General features: G+C 39.0%; 1 protein-coding gene across 1 annotated transcript; it reads left to right on the forward strand.

The window, feature by feature from the left end:
- The first annotated feature begins 1054 nt into the window (after positions 1-1054).
- On the forward strand, positions 1055-20115 carry LOC132115659 (coagulation factor XIII A chain-like). The gene is made up of 15 exons (XM_059524072.1): positions 1055-1083; positions 1912-2081; positions 2179-2370; positions 2510-2761; positions 2905-3023; positions 4470-4577; positions 4658-4835; positions 4952-5090; positions 6191-6294; positions 6396-6484; positions 6602-6755; positions 9196-9474; positions 9601-9761; positions 18333-18469; positions 19597-20115. The coding sequence occupies exons 2-15, from the start codon at positions 1940-1942 to the stop codon at positions 19739-19741; spliced, it is 2199 nt and encodes a 732-aa protein (XP_059380055.1). The 5' UTR covers positions 1055-1083; positions 1912-1939; the 3' UTR covers positions 19742-20115.
- The last annotated feature ends 1027 nt before the right edge of the window (positions 20116-21142 follow it).

Consider the following 21142-nt stretch of genomic DNA (forward strand, 5'->3'; position numbering starts at 1 on the left):
AAACCCAAGTAATTTCTGACCCTGCATTTAATCCATCCTTGGGAGTCAAACTAATGTCACTGGCATTGCATGCTACAGGAACAGGGCTGAATTTATTGCAGGTACTTTGATGTGAGTGGGTTTGTTAGTATGTTTGTTGTTGCATTAAAAGAGCATTTTAAAGAGAAAACAAAATAGAGAAATTTAAAAGTAAGGCTTAAGTAAAATCTGTTAACCATATGAAGATTACATTAGATTTAATAAGACACAAACACTATGAGCAAAGCCAAAGTCCCTTTAAGATAAATATTCTATAGTGAAATCTGACATTTGGGAGTAAGATAAATAACATATACATTTTGAGTAAACTATTGTTGATATTTTAAAAAACATCTTTAGTAGTTTAAGTTGGTAGTGATCAGCATATATTAGGCTATGCATACACATATAGGTCTATCCATCATATCCACAATCATGTGATATATGGGTGAGTGTGATTTCACCAAGTACAACATGTTCCTGGATCAACATCCAATCAACCAATTAGAATTGAGATATAATTTTTCAGGAAATGTCAGTTTCAGGTTTACAATCAGGATTAGGTGCTTCGACACCCTTGTTAAACAGCTATCATTTCCCTCTGATTTTAGGAATAAATTATGGATAAGGTTAGGTTTAGGGGTAGGGATTGGGTTAAGTCTGTATTTTTGGACAGTAATGTTGATCCAGGAACATGTCTTACTTGGAAACATTATATATATAGCAATACATTCTAGTATGTGGTGTTCAAAACACTTTCTTACGATCCTTCATATGATTCTTAAACAACACTTGTCTGATCAGTATCTGATGAAGGACTTACAGGGAATGTGTCATTTTGGTTTAAAGACAAGATTGCAACATGTATTAATCTGTATTTCATTTTCTATGATTATGTTTGCTGTGAAGTGAGGTCACAGACGTGTGTGTGTGTCAGACTGAGCTGATCTTGGGATCATCTTGACTTGCTCTGGTGTTTTTCTCCAGTGGAAGAGGAAGTCCTGAGCATATATTAATCAGAATGGGGTTCCTTCTCAGCAGACCATCTCCACTTCTACAGAGACCGTGAGTTCAGCACTGTTTATGACTCTTTGCCATTTTCAGTTGTATTTCTGAATGCATTAGCATTACATATAAGACAGTTTATTTCTGGTGTACAATTTATGACAGACTTGTAAACACCTGCTATGCCTTATAGCTGATGTATCTCAAAGGCTGTTCGATTCAGATATTATTGGAACTGACTGCATATGATTCCTCACTGTTGTTTTTCGATCCCAATTTTATTTTTATTTGATCTTTTTTTAAAGCTTGGAAGAACATGTTCACCTTATCTCAATGTGACTACATGATATGATGAAATTAGTGAAAAGAATTAGTAGCTATTCATTGTTTATTATCAGTGTATTATCAGCTTATTCTGTTCATGTACTTTAGACACCTAGTCATAGGCTAATCAATATATGGCATCTCACATACAGGATCACAGAATCAAACAGTGACTACAAACCTCATTAATTTTAGTTAATGAAAGGTAATTCATCAGCAATATGTCTTCACAAAAGCGGAAACATTTGTTTGAACGTTCCAGCAGACATACCACAACACAACCAAATATGTATGTGAAGGCATAAAATAATGCTTGCAATTGTTTTTTTAAATGATTTATTAAAACTGAACTGTCCAAAGAACCGGTTTGCGTTCAGGTCTATTGAATTGAGAAGGCAAATTTTCCCACAACTTCAATCAATTTCTTGCGTCCAAGGTGTTGAGAATTGAGAATTGATTCTTTGATTCCCAACAACTTGGATGCAAGGAATTGATTCCCAGCCCTTCCAAAAGGACCGTCTGTATGGCTGCAGTTTACTAAGATTGAAATCATCTTTCATCCAGGACAACGTCAAGACATTTTGTGCACATCATGTCACTTCAACTCGACCAAACTCAGCCCTGGGAACTCCAACGCGGCCGTTTTTCTATTGACAGCTCAAACTTGCACGAGTCTGACCCACCTAAATATGTGGCTTTGGATGTCCCAAAGCCGAGGGGACCTTCAGATGAAGGTAAAATCTTACCCATGTATGCATTTATGCATGCCATTCTGTACTTAAAATATACAAACATTTGCCACAGTTTTTGAAAGCAATTCTTCTTTTTTAGAAACAAAAGCTGCAGGTCTCTCAGTATTGAGTGTTGACATGCGTGCAACTGAGAACAAAAAAGACCACAACACAGACAAGTACAAGTGTTCCACCCTCATCGTGCGCAGGAATAAAGAGTTCACCATCATCATCAAACTTGACCGGGCCTTCAATGCAGAGCAGGACGATGTACAGTTGGAATTCCTGATTGGTGAGCTTCTGCATTTAGTTATAAATTGTAATACATGATAAGGTACATAAAGCATCTGTATAGAAGAAGCGGTATATGAAATACCTGGTATATCTCCATAGCTTAGCACAGGTATAATTTACTGATCTGCTCAACACAGGCAGTTCACCTAATGAAAAAAAGGGCACATACATTACTGTGTCTATCGGAAAAAGGAAACATAAAGGGCACTGGAAGGGCCGTGTGGTGGAAATACAAGGCAATGATGTGACAGTGGGCATAACACCTGACACCGGCTGCATCATTGGCCGCTTCCGCACCTATGTAGCATTAATCACTGATTTGGGAAAACAGCACACTCAGAGGAACCCCGACACGGATTTCTATGTGCTGTTCAATCCTTGGGACCCCGGTGAGTATGACTGTGACACAATGACAACAAACTTAGCAACGGACCTTTGATAAGTCTGTACATTTGCTTTAGGCCATCATTGGACCATTATCAACTTATTACACATGTGATGACGCATGCATATTGTATGTGTTGCTACCCAGCGGATCAAGTGTACGTGGACAAAGAGGAAGACAGGCAGGAGTATGTGATGAATGATGTGGGGATCATCTACAATGGAGAATTCAACAACATAAGTTACCGTTCATGGAACTTTGGGCAGGTTGGCAGAAATCTGGAGAGGTTTCTTCACATCAGGCATACAGAAATTCTCCCACTGAGCTCACATATACTGTATGTAGCATCATTTAACCTAGGGGTGTCCAATCCTGCTTCTGTAGGGCCACTTTCAAGCAGAGTTTAGCTCCAACCTGCCCAAACACACCTGCCTGAAAATTTTTAGGGGTGTTTCTCAATTGTAAAGCTGAATCCTACTAAAGTTGCTCACCTTGGCTGCTACATTATCATGCGGCATCGAAGCCCAACTCAATTTAATTGTTCCTGAAAAGATGCATCAAGTTTATTCTTTGTTTCCTCCAATCACCCACAATTCTTTGTACACATGTATACAAGACCGATAACGAGCCGGCATCGAGTATGACTAGTTTCATAAAGAAATGCAATGAAATGTCTTCAGTGATGAAGGCATGTATTTCCTTTTGTTTTGTTGTAAATTAATCACATAATGCTAAACTGTCTGTAATGTTAACCACTGGAAAGCCAAATGAATTTTTAATAGTATTTTCAAGCAGTGAGGGCAGAAATCTTTATGATGTTACCATATGGACTTGGACATATCAAGTCTTCAGTGCAAGGGAGGACTCTAGCCTATAAGCCTAAGAAGGACTGGTCTAGGAAGGAGACAGTCTCACTATATAGCCTTCCAAATGAGAATCACCCTAGAGTGTGTCTACTTTGCACTAAGGCTGATAATACATGGGGCATACAATACATAAGATTTTTTTAGCAATGTTGCCGTCAATGGGCAACCAGGTGAGACACAGTGTCTAATAATCTAAATTATCGAGATAGAAATTTGTTATCCATTCTCAATGGGAAAGTTCCCAAGAAACATTGTTTAAAATAATTTTCGCGTGTATCATCAGCCTTAGACTCGCAAACTTCCCTAAGCACTTCCCCTAAGGGCAAACTCCTGCCACCATTTTGAGGTACTTTCCACTTCGTCAAGTGGATGAGGGAAGTTTATATGGACAGACCCTCAACACCTTGACTTTGACTGAGGGAGCGAGGCTGCTCATATATACATTTCAGGAATCTCCATATGCCATAATGCAACACGATTGTGACACAGCCAATTGCACTTAATTGACACAAACCCCAAAGTAAATAATAGGATGTAAATCATCACCATAGAATATTCCAAGTCAACAAAGACTTAGGACATTCCAATTCAAACCATTGCAAGGGTTCCGCTAGTAGAGGACACTCATGCAACATGCAATGAGGTACAACGAGAAGTTAGCAAAGGAAGGGAATTAACATTTTAAACTGGAACACAGCTCATGTAATCTTGAAGACCTTGATTAGCTGATGCAAGTGTGTATAATTAGTGCTGAAAGTAAACTCTGCAGGAAGGTGGCCCTCCAAGAACAGGATTGGACATCCTTGAATTAATTTCCTACTGTGTTCACTATGTGGTGTACTGTAGTTTGAAGAGGGGGTTCTGGATGCCTGCCTTATGCTAATGGATGCTGGCAAAGTACCACTTATGTTCAGAGGAAATGCCACTGAAGTAGTTCGGCAAGGATCAGCTCTGGTATGATTTCATAATTAGAATCAAAGTATGGACAATTCCATGAACAAGTAACCATTTTATATTTGGTGGCATATTTTCAGCTGAACGCCCAAGATGATGATGGTCTTTTGGTTGGCAACTGGAGTGGTGACTACTCCAGCGGCACAGCACCCACTGCCTGGACCGGAAGCCCTGAAATCCTGCTCAAATATGTCAAGGAAGGCTGTGAGCCTGTGTGCTTTGCTCAGTGCTGGGTGTTTGCTGGCGTGCTGAACACTTGTGAGTATGGCGATGACACATTCCATGGGGTGTCTGTTTCAATTTTTTTCTTTATGATAGATTCAAATATTATGTGAGCATCATCATTCTACTCCTTTTTTGCAACAACTGTTCAGTAATGCGTTGTCTTGGGATCCCTTCACGGATCATCACCAATTTCCTCTCTGCTCATGACAACACGGGCAACCTGAAGACAGACATTGTGCTGGATGATGATGGGAAAGTGGACCGAAGCCAAACAAAAGATTCAATCTGGTGAGATTTCTTCAAAAAGGTGATGTCCGAGACGTCGACAACTGTGTATTGCAGAAAATTGGTATTAGATCATGAAATTAGATTATTGAAATTAGAAATTGAAATGAGATCATATTCCAGTTTTAAATGTACATCTGATTACAAATAGTCTATGTGGGATTACACAAGTTCTAAGGAAGAATAATTAGCTTTTTGTTTTTTTTTATATGAAATTCGAATGGTATGACAATTAGATCTTAGACTGTAGAGAAATTGAAATTGAGCTAACCTATCATTAAATGTAATCACCATTGGTAGCACAAGTTATTGTAATGCTTTCCTCAGTTGGTCAGAACAAAAGTGGCAGACCTGTGCACTTTACTTGTTCTGATGACAAAATCAGCTGAAAATTCTTATTTGGGTCATATTTCCAAGACGTATGCTAGAATCTGTGATTTCGAAGTACAGTAACAAACATTAGAATCATATGCGCTGAAGCACCGTGCAAATGCACAACCCACTTAAAGGAAATAATTTAGCAAATAACTGCAATTTCAAGTTTCAAACAGAGATGGCAACAAGTTAAGATGCGACTTTAAGACTTTAAGACGTGACTCGTATTTGTATTAATCACTTGCATGGATGAGTTAAAACTTGATGTGTGCAGTGCAAAATTTGGCAGAATGGATAAAATGAGGAATGTTGTTTTATCTACTGGTCATGAGAGCTGAGTAAAATTACTTACAAAACAGTGATATTATTATCAACTTGCTGAAAATAAAATGAGTTTTTGTGTGAGCGCATGCAGGCAACATCAACATCATAATTTGACAAAGTAAAGTTATCTTTGTGGGGAAATGGGTCTCCTTACTTTGTGATGGCTTGGAATTTCAATGGGAATCAGATTTACGTGTTTATACATAGTCAGATGTCCAGATATTGGATATGCATCTGATTGGATCTCATATGGATATTTAATTTAACACATACAACAATATCTGATCTGTGTCACATGTAAATATATATTTTTTTATATGGCTTTTTCATATACTATGAAGCCAATATGATATTATTCTCTGGTTGGTTGGTAATATGTTTAAATGCAATTCTGTATTTCACAGGAACTACCACTGCTGGAATGAGGTGTACATGAAGAGGCTTGATCTGCCTGAAAAATACTCTGGGTGGCAGGTGGTCGACAGCACCCCTCAGGAGACCAGTGATGGTATGATCCTTGCCATAACTCCTGCCACATCATACAAGTACCATAGGAGTACCTTTTTGAGTACCCAAGTTTATATGAGTTATTTTACTTGTCCCATACAGGTCTTCATCGATGCGGCCCAACATCTGTCAGTGCCATCAAAGAGGGAGAGCTCAGCTTTCCATTCGATGCAAAGTTTGTCTTTGCAGAGGTAAGAAGCATGTCAGTGTTCTTTGATGTTTTTACCCTGTAGATTCAACTGACAAGATATTAAAATCTAAGATATATGCAAACAGATGTAGGAAAAAATATTTTTTCCTGTCTTCAGGTGAACAGTGATGTGGTATACCATAAGTCTGATAAGTATGGAAAAATGAGTATTATCTATGTAGACTCTTCATATATGGGAAAGGCCCTTGTGACTAAAAAGAAAGGCAGTATCAAATATGAGGACATCACGTCTACCTATAAATACCCAGAAGGTATGTTTCATTCTAGTCAAGTCTACAGAATCAAAAATCAATATGGCATTTAGATCAGGAGAGCTGCATTCAATGTAGCTATGTGATTCATATGATTGGCCTCTGACATGATTGACACTATTTGTGAACTACAAGAAGTCATGGTGGCTTACAAGGGTTCTCCATTTGAAAAGATAATCCTTTAAGTGTTTTCAACTAAATTTGGACATGAGTCTTCGAGAGACTAATCATATTTTTGACTAGGATGTGATTAGGAAGAGCCTTTTTTCCTTGCTTTGGTTGAAATGCTTGACAGAATTTTAATCAAGAGTGTCAGTTTATTAATTTGACTGGTTTATAGAACCTGGTTTATAGAGAACTTAATTTGGTCAAAAAACATATTAAAAGCATTTAAACGCACAGTATGGAATTTTTGGCCAGCAGGGGTCATCAATCAAAATAATAACATAAGACGTACTTTGATGACGTCGGGAAAGAGCGTAGGCTCATGGGAGTTGTTTTTCATTGGAACACGCGCTCTGTCGCTCCCCACATTCCTCACTCATTTTAACTGAGGCCGGCGACACACTGGATGCGTAGCGCAAGCGTCTCAGCTGCGTGGCGTGTCAGTTTTTAATTCGGCTCCCATGTTAATAGGTTAGAGCTTGCAGACTGCCTGTGTGAGACGCGTGTCTCACGAGCGGCTCGATCCGCGCGGAAAACGCGTGCTTGCTAGAAATAGGACCGACGCCTATTTTTCACGCGACATGCACGCGTGTTGGAAGCTTTTCCAGGCAAAATATAATAGGAAAATATGTTTATATGTAATTTTGTACACAAATACATATTAATTCATGACATTTTGATGTTTGAAGTCTATAGGTTGACATAAATTCAGATATAAATGTAATTTAAAAAATAAATAAATAATTATCGATTTTCAAATATTGCACCTGTCAAACATCGTCTATTTTGCCGTCAATACTGTTGACGGTGTCCTTTATCAGTAGGCTTTATATTTATGTTCAACATGAAGTATAGATATTGTAAGAGCCTGGTCTGTCAGCGGTCTCCCTTCACCTACAGCAGCAGCAGCCTAGTATTTTGACAATCACGTCTTTTCGAACGGAGAGATATATGAATTATCAGACCCCTATCAAATCAATATTCCATCTAGCTAGTAGTAATATATGTATAAAACACAATATATGTTAAAAAAAGCTACTTTATCCAGCTAGATATAGAACACATGTAGATTTACATTATACTCTACATGAGAGCTAGTCCGTCTGCGTTTTACACAAGACATCATCGTTTCACAAAATATATGGATAGATACAGTTAGCTGAATGGATGCATACCTGTTTATTAGAATGCAAACATCTCTCTGTAGTTTCAGCTTGTCACGAAGCTCTCTCTATCTTGGAAATGCAACTCCAATATTTACCCGTGTCTTGTTTGTTCTCTTGTCCCAAAACTTTCTCAGGTCATTTATTTCACCCGTACGTTTGCGCTTCACAGAACGTGCAGGCAAAGCATACTCATGATCCATAACTAAGTTATTGATTGAAGTATAAATACGAATATAAACAATATAAATATAAAATATAATAGTCTCGATCAAGACTAGCTACTACTTTTTCTTCTTCGTCTCGTCTTTGCTTCTGTTCACCTTTGTATTTGGCGGTTCCGCAGGAAGTTAGATAAACTAGAGGGGTCAAAGTTTATATGATGCCATAGACGGGCGACAAAACGGAAATAAAGAAACGTGCCGTGTCTTCTAATTAAACTATAATTTTCTCTGGATTTGAAAGTTCGTGGAAACTTTCGGGATAATGTAAGTACACAACTAAAAAATATATATAACATAGATATAGTCATATCTGCTATTTTTAAAGCAGAAAAATTACATATTGTGCCTTTAATGTTTATTTATACTGGGTAATTTGATAATACCTTGTTAAAAACAGCATATGCTGGTTAGGTATGTTTTGAAGCATGACAGCTAGTTTGGGCTGGTCTAAGCTGGTTTAAGATGGTCATATGGTGATCCTAAGCAAATAGCCTCTGCTCAGGACCAGCTCATATCTAGCTTATAACTAGCTCAGGACCAGCTTAAACCAGCTCATGACCAGCTCAGAACCAGCTTAAACCAGCTCATAACCAACCAAGGACCAGCTTAAACCAGCTCATGACCAACTAAGGACCAGCTTAAACCAGCCCAGTGTTGTGTTCTAGATTCTTGGAGCAACAATTTAAAAACACAGTTGGTTTCAATAACACAAGAGCATTCTATTGACACTTGCAAGACTCAACAAAGCCCTTTAGTTATTTGATTATTCAACAGACTTATAGGAGGAAGCCAAACATCCTATGGATGTGCACCAAACAATAATGTTTTGATTGATTTGGGAAGGAGTGGAAAATTACAATATTTTGACTTCAACCTTCCTGACTCTAGGAAGTCTCAAGGAGAGAGAGACCATGCAGATGGCAGTGAGTCGTGGAGTTCCAACCAAGGACTACTTGCCACTCACTGAAGCAGGTGTGGACTTCGAGCTCCAGGCTGACACCATCAAAATGGGTGACAACCTCAAGCTGACGCTGAACATTAAGAACCATACCAGCCAAACCTGCACCCTCAGTGCCATCATAACTGGCTGTGTGGTGTACTACACAGGGGTCACTAGTACAGCTTTTAAACATGAAAACATGTCTACAACTGTGGAAGCCTCAAAGAGTGAGTCAGACACAAGTGTTTCAGTAAAACTGCTCGTTATCTTGAGATCGATTTTAACTCTAAGTAATTCTACATAAATATTGTTAATGGATTAGGTCATTGTGTGATCATATTATCTTTTTATAGCTGAGTCCCTTACAATAGATGTCAAAGCTTTGGAGTACATGCCCCACCTTGTGGAACAGTCCAACCTGCTCTTCATGGTGTATGGGCACGTTGAGGAAAATGACGCATCCATTTCCACAATGAGAGTTGTCACTCTTAGTCCTCCTGAACTCGCAATAAAGGTAGTTTACAGAATCAGAATCAGAAAGAGCTTTTTTGCCAAGTATGCTTGCGCATACAAGGAATTTGTTTTAGTGACATAAGCTTCCAGTACACAGAGACAACAACTTTGCTAATAAATAAGTGTATAAACAATTATGCTAGAAAAGATAACGGAATAGGACTGAGTAAGATGCAGGCATGTACTAGGATGGAGGGGTAACAAATAAATATAAGGATATTGCACATTTTTATTGCATAGGTGGGGAACATTTAACTGTTCATGAGGTAGATTGCCTGGGGGAAGAAACTGTTCTTGTGCCTGACTGTCCTGGTATTTGCGACTCTGAAGGGTCGGCCAGATGGCAAATGTTCAAAGATGGGGTAACTTGGATGTGAGGGATCCAGAGTGATTTTCTGAGCCCTTTTCCTCACTCTGGATGTATACAGTTCTTGAAGGGTGGGCAGGGGAGTACCAATAATCCTTTCAGCAGTCTGAACCGTTTTCTGTAGTCTTCTTGAAGTGCACAGTACAGACTCAATGACGGCTGAGTAGAACTGTTTCAGCAGCTCCTGTGGCAGGTTAAACTTCCTCAGCTGGCAAGAAGTACAATCTTTATTGGGCCTTTTTAACAATGGAGTCAATGTGATTGAATGTGAGTGTCATCTGCAAACTTCAGGAGCTTGACTGAAGGGTCTTTAGTGGTGCAGTCATTGGTGTACAGCAAGAAGAGTAGTGGGGAGAGAACACATCCCTGAGGGGCACCAGTGTTGGTGGAGCAGTTTGAAATGAATTTCCCCAGTCTCACTAACTGTTGCCTATCTGCCAAAAAGCTAGTGATCCACTGACAGATAGAGCTAGGAACAGAGAGCTGGGTCAGTTTGGTCTGTAGGGCTGTTGGGATGATGCTGTTGAAAGCCGAACTAAAGTCCACAAACAGGATTCTCACATAAATCCCTGTTTTGTCCAGGTGTTGCAGGATGAAGTGCAATCAGCACTTGATTGCATCATCCACGGACCTGTTTGCTCGGTAAGCAAACTGCAGGGGGTCCAGTAAGGATCCAGTGATGTCCTTCAGATAAGCCAGAACCAGTTTTTCAAACGACTTCATGACAACAGACGTTAGAGCCAGAGGTCTGTAGTCGTTAAGTCCTGTTATCTTGGGTTTCTTTGGAACGGGGATGATGGTGGAGCGTTTGAAGCAGGAAGGCACTTCACACAACTCCAGAGATCTGTTGAAGATCTGTGAAAAGATGGGGGCCAGCTGGTCAGCACAGGTTTTCAGACAGCCTTGTGTAACGCCATCTGGGCCTGGTGCTTTTCTTCTTTTATTCTTCCTGAAGTCCTGGTGCACATCATCTTCACAGATTTGAAGAGCAGGAGGTGTGGAGAGGGGGATTGCAGGAGGTGTTAACGGTTGTGTAGAAAGATGGTCAGAAAGGGTGTTGGGGGTTTCAAATCTTGTCACGCTGTCTGGTCTCTGTTTCCCTGAGTCTCCACTAGTGGTCTCACTTCCCCATAGGCACCTCACCGTAGGCACTACAATTCCCACTAAGCCTTGTCCCTTCATCACAGTAATTGCACTCCTGTTAATTGCACTCAGGTGTCTTCACTTGTTAGTCATTATCCTCCTTATATTAACCAGTCTTTTCCTGTTTATCTTGATGGAGTCCTTTCCTTCCGTTACCCAGTTTCCTCGTCTTCCGAGTTCCTCGTCTTCCGAGTTCCTGTTTCCGTTCCTGTTCCCGTTCCTGTTCCTTTCCTGTTTGTTTTTTTGTCTGATGGATTTATGGTTTGACACCTGCTTGTTTGATTTCTCTTTGGATTACCCATTAAAACCCTACTGCTATTGGATCTTTCATCTCCTGCGTTTCACTGGGTCCCCGATCGTCACAAATCTACAATAAAACTCATTCAGGTCATTAGCAAGTCGTTGATTAGCCTCAGTGCAGGGGGATGGTGTCTTGTAGTTAGTGATGGCTCTCAGTCTTCTCCACACTGAAGTTGAGTTGTTGCAAGTAAACTTTTTAGCCGCTCTAATCTCTTTGGTCAGTGTGTTCCTGGGCTGATTGTGCAAGACTCTGTCCCCATTTCTGTAGGCATCCTCTTTGGCCTGACGAAGATGTCTGAGTTTTACTGCAAACCATGGCTTATCATTGTTGAATGTTAAATAAGTCCTGGTAGGAATTCATATATCCTCACAAAAACTAATATGGGATGTTACAGTCTCTGTGAGTTCGTCCAGATCGGTGGTAGCAGCATCAAAAACACTCCAATCAGTAAGGTCAAAACAAGCTTGTAAATCCTGCTTTGTTTGTCCTTACTACAGGTTTAGCAGATTTAAGTTTCTGCTTGTAGGTCGATATAAGACGAACCAGACAGTGATCAGACAGCCCCAAAGCTGCTCGTGGAACAGAGTGATAAGCATCCTTTATTGTGGTGTAATTTGATCCAATATATTACTGTCTCTGGTGGGACATGTAACATGCTGTCTGTATTTTGGTAGTTCACAAGAGAGATTGGCTTTATTAAAGTCCCCAAGAATGATTAAAACAGAGTCCGGGTGTTGTTGTTCTGTCTCTGTGATCTGATCAGTGAGTTTCTGTAATGCTGAGCTCACGTGCGCTTGTGGGGGAATGTAAACACTCACCAGAATGAACGAGTGAAACTCCCGTGGCGAATAGAATGGCTTGCAGCTGTACACTACTGTTCATTGATGTAAGAGCATGTCCTACCGCCGCGCGATTTGACAGTTGATTCTGCGTCGCAATCTGCTCTAAACAGCTGAAAGTCCGGCAGATGGATTGCGCTGTCCGGTATGGCATCATTCAGCCAGGTTTCCGTGAAACACAGAGCAGCAGAGTGTGAGAAATCCTTATTTGTCTGAGAGAGCAGAAGGAGTTCGTCCGTTTTGTTGGGAAGAGAGCGGAGATTTGCCAGATGGATGCTAGGCAACGACGCCGAAATCCGCGCTTTCTGAGTCTGTCAAGTGCTCCCGCACGTCCTGTAGCGTTTGATCAGCGCTGCTGCTCCTCCGATAACAATGTTCAGTAAAACGTCTGAATAATACAATGGATATTAAAGGGATAGATCACCCAAAAATGAAAATTATGTCATTTATTATGTGCATGTGTCATTGTACTCTCCAATTATTGCTGAATGAAGTCGTTCCTCTTCAAGAACTCGAGCTGCATAAAAAACGCTTTGGGAATGTGTCTGGGTGACCACACTCTGAATCACATGTGAAATCATTCCAATGGAATGGCGAAACATCACGGGTGGACAAACCAGAGAGCTTACAAGCACATCCAAAACAAGCAGCATTAGCTTCTCTGTTTTCAGCAAGCGCTCTGTGTGAAACCTGTCAGTCTTATTTTCTGTTGTTTGTGAAACAGTGCACATTAACCTCTATATGGGGAGCTAAACAGACAACACATTAGATTGTGAGTTCTTCTCTGCTCATGCTAAACATTATCGTTGTGTTGTTGTTTGGAAGCAGGGCATGCACAGTTAGCTCTTAGAGTGTAGACACAGTTAGAGTGTTTCCGTGTTTGCAGTCTTTACGGTTCCTTTTGGGATCTGTGCGGGGGGGTCGCATATGATTCTAGTGCTCTCTCTCAAGGTTCGGAAGCTCGCGTTGCAGTCTCTTCCCTCTTTAAGTTACATCTCTATGCTGCATTTATCTTCTCCGAGGAGGTTGATGTTGTTAGCAATTATGTTTATGAGACTGAAGACTCGCAATTCCAATCATTTGCATATAACAAGCATACTGCATTTTAGATCACTCATTTCTCTCTGCCCTCGCTACAATTAGGGGTGGGGATGCAAGCAATTTCTGTGTGGTTTGTTCTGGAGTGGAGCGTGCACAGTCTGCTCTTGAGGGGGCTGGCTGTGTTCAATTATAAAATGTCCCTAAGTGTACAAGTGTGCATTACCTTGGATGTTTAGCTCTGCTCCCACTGGCATTTCTTCTTGAGGGAAGAAAGTCTTATGCAATGTATAATCAGGTAGCTTGCGCATTGCTGAGGCAACATGTGCATTATGGATCTGCAGCAAATAATGTCATGGGAATTAGAATATCAGCACAGCATCAGTTTTAGCTTCACGCATACTCAGTATCTCCAGCTCATCCGTTCTCAATATGTTGAACATGTCCGAAAGGAACGGTTCTCGAATGTGTCCAAAATGTTGAACGTGTCTGAAATAAACGATTCTCGGTTCAGTGTACTGGTTATTTGAGAACTGTTAACTCGAGAACTGCTGTACCATTCAGTATTACACACATGCTTAGTATCTCCAGCTCATCGGTTCTCAGTGTGTTGAGTGTGTATGAAAGAATCGATCCTCGAACGTGTCCAAAATGTCCAACTTGTCCGACAGAAAGTAGCAGTACTTTTCATTCAGTAGTACACACATGCTCAGTATATCAGCTGCTCACAGCATGTTTCAGTGCTGTTGGAGTAACAGAACTTATGAATACTTTGATTGGTTTATTTCAAATCGTAGGGATTGTAAGGCAAGTCTGAAAATGAGAAACTTTAGAAAATTGAGGATCACCTCTGACCCGAGATGCAAACTGATTTGTATGATTCAGTCTGATTTGGTGTACCAGTTTGACCAGTTCAATAAAAAGAACCGGTTCAAACAGGATTCGTTCACGAACCAGACATCACTTATATCGGGACCTACTGGTTTTCCCCTTTCTCCACACCGAGGTGTTGAGAGCATGGGTTTAACCCAGGGGTGCCCAACCCTGCTCCTGGCGAGCGACTGTCCTGCAAAGTTTGGCTCCAACCCTAATCAAACACACCTGCCTTTAATTTTTAAGTGAGCCTGAAGACCTTAATTAGTTGCTTCAGGCGTGTTTGATTAGGATTGGAGCTTAAGTTTGCAGGACAGTCGATCACCAGGAGCAGGGTTGGGCACCCCGGTTTAACCATTTTTTATTCCAGCTCATCTGCCCTTTTTAAAAAATTCTATTTCACATGCTGCATGAGTAGGTTTATAGGGTGATGTCCAAAGTGAGACAGACGCCTGCAGGCTTTCTGTTCCCATTGTGTCACGTCACACTGCCCGGAAGTAGCATGGAACTGAGGATAAGCGAAATAAGACTTTATTAATCCAACACAGGGTATATCAAACATGGAACACTGAGGAAGACACACATATGTCATTTGTAGATTTTTGAAATAAAAGGACAAGGCTTATAAAGATAATTGGGGAAACACTTGTACATTGAATAACTAATTTAACAGGGACACGGAACACATGAGGAGGGAAAACTAGACACACCTGGGAACTAATCAAACCAAAGACGGGAGACAGTAACTGGGTCACAGGAGGAAAAACACACATAAAGTGTCCAGGGGTGTGACACATTGCAGCATCACCCCTAGGCCCCCACATTTTCGAATGCTGGACACAGGTCTCAGGGGCTGCTGGGCGGGAGCAGCCCAAGCCATGTTCCAGCTCCTCATTTGGGGAGTATCACTTCTCATATTCCCATAGTATATCTGGAGTCAGAGTGGTGCTCCCTGGCCGAAGTCTTTTAAGCAGAAAGTGGATCTGCAGACCATCATTCTTGCTAGATATTCTTTGACTAAAAGGTTCTGATGCCTATGGCCCAGGACTTCTGAGGGCGGGCCATAGGCTCGAGATGTAATCGAGATGTCGTCCTTGCCCATATGAAACAACTGGGGTTGGGACTCAATGCCAAGGAAACTGTGCTTTCTCCATTACAGAGAACCATTTAACTGGATATAGTGTTTCAACTAAGGTTGTTGCAACCATACTCCACTCCAGATCTCCCTCCACAAGGAAACTGTATTCATGGTGCAGAAATTGTCAGCTGCTCCCAATTAACTGCCAGGCTGGTTCAGTTCTGGAGTTCCTGCAGGTTTGACCCCCTTCCACCTTTAGAGTGTTCGTGGTGGCCATAGCTGCTTACCACTTCCCTTTGGGTGGTCAGTCACTGGGGGCAAAACCCATTGGAACATGTTTCTTTCACTGTTCTTGAGAACAAGAGAAATATGGTACCACTCCAGATTTTCAGGTGCATCTGTCTTAGTTGTGCTCGCCATGATTTCACACTAGACAGGCATTTGTCATAATGGTTCCCTAAGCTTTTTAGATGCAGCTGGAGTTCCTGAAGGGGAACATCTCTAGGTTACGTATGTAACCCTGGTTCCGCGAGGGAACAAGACGCTGCATCTCGCCATACTTCCTGCATCCCTGTTAGTGACTTGCTTCAACTTATCAGAAGCTAATGCTGGTTGTTTCGGATGCACTTTTAAGCTCTCTGGTCTCTACGCCACCCTGCCCGTGATGTTTCGCCATTCCATTGAACTGATTTCACAGTTTCAGAGTGTGGTCATACAAAGGCATTCCCAAAGCATTTTTGACGCAGTGTCTCATTCCCTCCGGGAACCAGGATTACATATGTAAACCAGAGATATTATTTTTGTTTTCTTTGTGCACAAAAAGTATTCTTGTACCTTTGTAAAATTACGGTTGAACCACTGATGCCACATTGACTGTTTTGATGATGTCTGTACTACTTTTCTGTGCCTTGATCATGGTAGTTTTCTTGCTGTCTATGCAGGGTCAAAGAGCTCTCGTATTTCATAAAAAATATCTTAATTTATTTTCAGAGGACGAATGAAGTTCTTAAGGGTTTGAAACAACATAAGGGTGAGTACTTAAAGCTGCAGTCCATAACTTTTTGTGGATCCGAGGTCAATATTTGAGCAAGTACATAACCAGCCAGTGTTCGAAACGATTGCCTTACTTTAGCATGATTCATGATTAGCTTATAATAATGTTTTCTAATTTTAGTGGTACGGACAGGTTTTCACAGGAAATTTGAGCATGACACTGTGTCATTACGTCTTTTCTGTAAACATATAGAAGTTGTCCCGGCAACTAGGCTATCACATCTGAGGATCCTGCAGGTCCTTTTCTCACAGCAGCTGGAATAATTAAATGCATCATTTTGTTAGCGGATTGTAATCCATAATGTATTATTTGTTAATAATACACATGTGAATGAAATTCAATTATATTCCAGTTATAAATACGATTCTAATTAATGATAGCCTAGTATTACAAAGATTTGTATTTTTTTTTTATGTTTGAAGGGAGCATAATTTGCTTTTTGTGTTAAAATAATTTCTTAATATGAAATTCAAAGAGTACAATTAGACTAGACTGTTCAGAAATCTAAATCTACATTCTAATACACACTATACTCATAGTCACCAATTCTGATGTTGTTTCAAAATTTGAGAATAAAGTACACCAATAATAAAAATAATTTGAATGTTTTTTATAAATAATTTGAATGGTGCTATGAGCTAATCAATCTTTATATTTAATCACCATTAGTAGCGAGATTTATGGTAGGCTAAGGCTTTTTACCTCAGTAGATCAGTAGTAAATATCCACACCAGTGCAGTGGCTGACTGCCACACACAAATACTCCTCAAAACATCAGATTCATCCACACTGGAGCACAACCCACACAGGGAAGAAAATTCAGCACAAAGCTGCAATTCCAGGTTTTCAAAAAGAGATGGCGACAAAGAGGCAAATCTCAAGGACTGCAGCTTTAATGACAGAATTTTTGGGTGAACTATCCCTTTAATTTGGAAATATTTCAGAATATAATGATCATTTTGTCATAATGTACTCACCCTCATGTTGTCCCAAATCTGTATTTATTTTATTGATCGACTGACTTTCATTAAAAGGACAAAAACAGTTGAAAGTAACTCATTAATGTGGACCTTAATAGAAAAAATGTTTTATTGTTCATTACTATAAAACACAAAGGCAACACTAAATCTGAAATATTCCATACACCTGTCTTTAAATTTGAAAACTTCAGGGGATGCAGTTTTCACAATCATTCTTTAAGTTTTAATAACAGTTGGTAAAGCTGAGTAATGTTGCAATCAATTTCTCATGCCAAGTCCATATTTACGTGTTGGCAAGTTGTAATTACAATGTCATGTACATGTACTTTTTATACAAAAAGTTGGCATTAAATAGAAGTTGCGACTTTTTTTCCCCTTATTGTGGTGTATGAAATCTATTCTAGCACTGTAGTATGGGACTTGATTGTGTCCATCGAAAATTGATTGGAACGTTTGATCAATGTCATTTGCTATTGCTGCGGTCTCACATGAATGCCAGGTTATCCTGCCATCGTGCCAGTAAAAATGTCATCAGAGAAGAGATGTCATTGCAAGAGGAAGTATGATAATCAATGACTTCCATCTAACTCAATGAGATTGAGGGAAGTTAGATAGGGAAGGGCATTTAAAAAAAAAAGTCGAACAGAACTATGATGGTTTCTGCTGAGTTTTGTCACGTTTCTAGCATCTGGTGTAGAAAGGATTTCAGTTTCTTTTAACAATAATTTAATGAGATCTGCTGGATGGGAGTTGCACTACAAACAATATTTAGTTGAGTTTTAGTTATTAATAGTTCTTTTATTAGATACCATTTTCCAAACTTACCTTTATAGTTGCACAAAGAGCTTTGTAAAAGCAATAAATGTTTGTTGCTGCTCTACATTATTATCTATCTACAGATGACTGCATCTCCCCGGGTGGGCAAGGAAGTCATTGTCAGTGTGGATTTCCAGAATCCCTATGATTTCATCCTGAAAAACGTTCAGCTCCGCATTGATGGACCTGGTCTGATACCGACCAAATTGAAACATTACAGGTAAACTTTAGATTTCTATCACACTGGCAGGTGAAATAAAGCAAATGCAAAGAGATGTTGCAATAACTACACTGTAAAATCTAATAAGTTGGGCTTACTTAAAAAAAGCATGCAAACTGATTGCCTTGAAAAAACTAAGTAAAGTGAAATAGGAATAGTATGTTGTACTGACAAATGCTTAGTTAGTATAGTTAACTTACACAAGAGTTCTAGTAACTAAAAAAGAACTGTATTTTAAAGTATGAAGAACTTGTATGTTTAAAGTTGTTGTTTTTATTTGCCAATTTTATTTGCTGTCTTGTGTCAGCAGTAGCACAACAAAAAGAGCAAATAAAATGGCTATTGTTACAATTAATGAAAATAAATTAAATTTAATTGTTACCATTGTTGTGATTCACGTGATGAATGTTTAAGTCTGTGTGTGACTTCAGCATATCACCACTCACTATTTAAGGATTATATAAAAAGCATATCAAGGTATTTATGAAAAATAAAATCTCAAAAAGGTCATTATTAAACACACACATAAAAATGCTTTAATTAAAAAATAGGTCATTTTATAAAAGCAACCTATTCATTAACTCTGATTTCATGATGCATTTCTCCATTAATAGAGAGAAAATTATAGTAACATAAATGAAGTTTCAAGTGCCCAACCAAAGGGAATGCTAATCACTATAATGGTGAGCTAAAAAGAAAAACGGCAATTAGCAACATATTAGTGCACTGCTGCCTCTCACTGGTTTATTAATGTCATTGGTTCCTTTGTGGCTACTTGAATATTTTAAGTAAGTGTCACTCAAAACAGTAAGTAAATTGTTTTATTTGCCTTGAAAGTACCTGAAACTTAATAAAACCTAGTAAGTATAACGACTAAGTAAAGATAACTAATTAAATCTAAGTAAGGTAAACTATTGGATTTTACAGTGTACTACACCATACCCATAAACACGTCCAGACATATACAAAGAAAAATATAGGATTTTTTTTTTGTGCATATACACTATATTTATATATTCATTGATTCAAATAGAAACATAAAAATATAAAAACATAGAAAACTAAATACACCTTTTGGATGAATTCTGTAAATATTTAGTCTGTTTTGTGTGTGTTTCCACTTGCAGCCGGATATTACCTGGTGCCTCAGTAAAATATAAAGTGTCATTTTTCCCTCTGTCTCTGGGGAAGAAGGTGCTGATGGCGTGTCTAGACTGCCCTCTACTGAGACAGGTCACCAATCAGATTGAATTTGAAGTAGTGCAAGACTAGAGTGACACTGGGAACAAGACAGAGAAAAGAGGAACCGGAGAGGAAACGCAATTGAAGAGTTTCCTTTACCATTGCTTTGCTTTGATTCACTAAGCAAATATGTTTTTACCAATAATTAAATAATTAAATGTTACATATCAAATTGCTCCTGATTACCCAACTGAATTTAAAAGAAAAGTTCGTTCACAAATTATGCAGACTCTCTTATGACTTTCTTTGTTCTGTGCAACACAGCAGACATTTTGACAAACCGAACAGAAATGTTTACAGGTTTGGAAAGCATTAGGGTGAGTAAATGACAAAATGTTCATTTTTGGCAGAACTATCCCTTTAAATCAACAAGTGTGAGAACTATAATAAATAATTGAATCTTATGAAATCCTTAGCCATCTGCAACATGTTGTGTTTTGTTTGGGGAAATGTTTTCTCTGCTTGGAAGGAATCTTAACTAACTTACTGTATTAATCACAATGTATTGTTGTTGTACTGTGCTCTGATGCCATGGAGTATGTTGTAATAATGCAAATTAACAATAAATGTTTAGCATGAAAGCTTTTTGTCACAATTTAGTCTACTCACCTAATGTCATTATACACCTGCTTGATTTTATTTTCTTCAGAGAAACAGGAACAAAAAAAAAAGAAAAAAAAAAAAAAAATTCCCCATGGAATATTTTGTACTGTTGCTTTACAATGCACTGATTGTTTAGCTGAACAATCCTGGGGGATTTCATGATTTTAATTGGACTTCTTTTATTGGTGGTTTAACCTCTAAATCCTAACGAAATACTGAGAAATTTGACCATATATGCATGAAGCGCTATTTAAAACTTCTGGATAAAGATAAGCAGCTCGTAATCTACCGGTGAAGCTCATTTTATATGTGCTATACAGAAACGCTGACAGAAACCTCTCCTGCCTCATTCTTATCAGAAACTGAGAAACAAAATAATTGTAACACCACAAAATAATGATCGCAGAATTAACAGACAGTACAGTTTCATGTTCTCGAAGAAGGCTAATCTCAATATCTAGACACTCAATATTTTACCTTCATAGCCATGAACACATTCTTAAAATGATATAAAATTATAAATCCTTTATTATTTCACAACATTCAACATACATATTTCTCTCCAGCTGTGCAGTAAAATTCACTTTATTAAAGGTTCACTTTTCATTCATGAAGATGACATGAAGAAATATGCCAAAAATAAAGTCTTTTTAAGATGAAAATGAAATTAATGTTATAACAAGGAGATGAGGATCACTCATTGGCTGCAGCTGACATTTCAACTTCCTAGTTGTTTTGTCTTGCTTTTTGATTAATTAGCAAATAAATATTATGACTAATTTTAGTACTTTATTGCACTGAAGTTTAAAGTAGAGCAAGTGCAGGAAG

The sequence above is a fragment of the Carassius carassius genome, chromosome 35 (assembly GCF_963082965.1).
Source record: "Carassius carassius chromosome 35, fCarCar2.1, whole genome shotgun sequence".
NCBI lineage: Eukaryota > Metazoa > Chordata > Actinopteri > Cypriniformes > Cyprinidae > Carassius > Carassius carassius.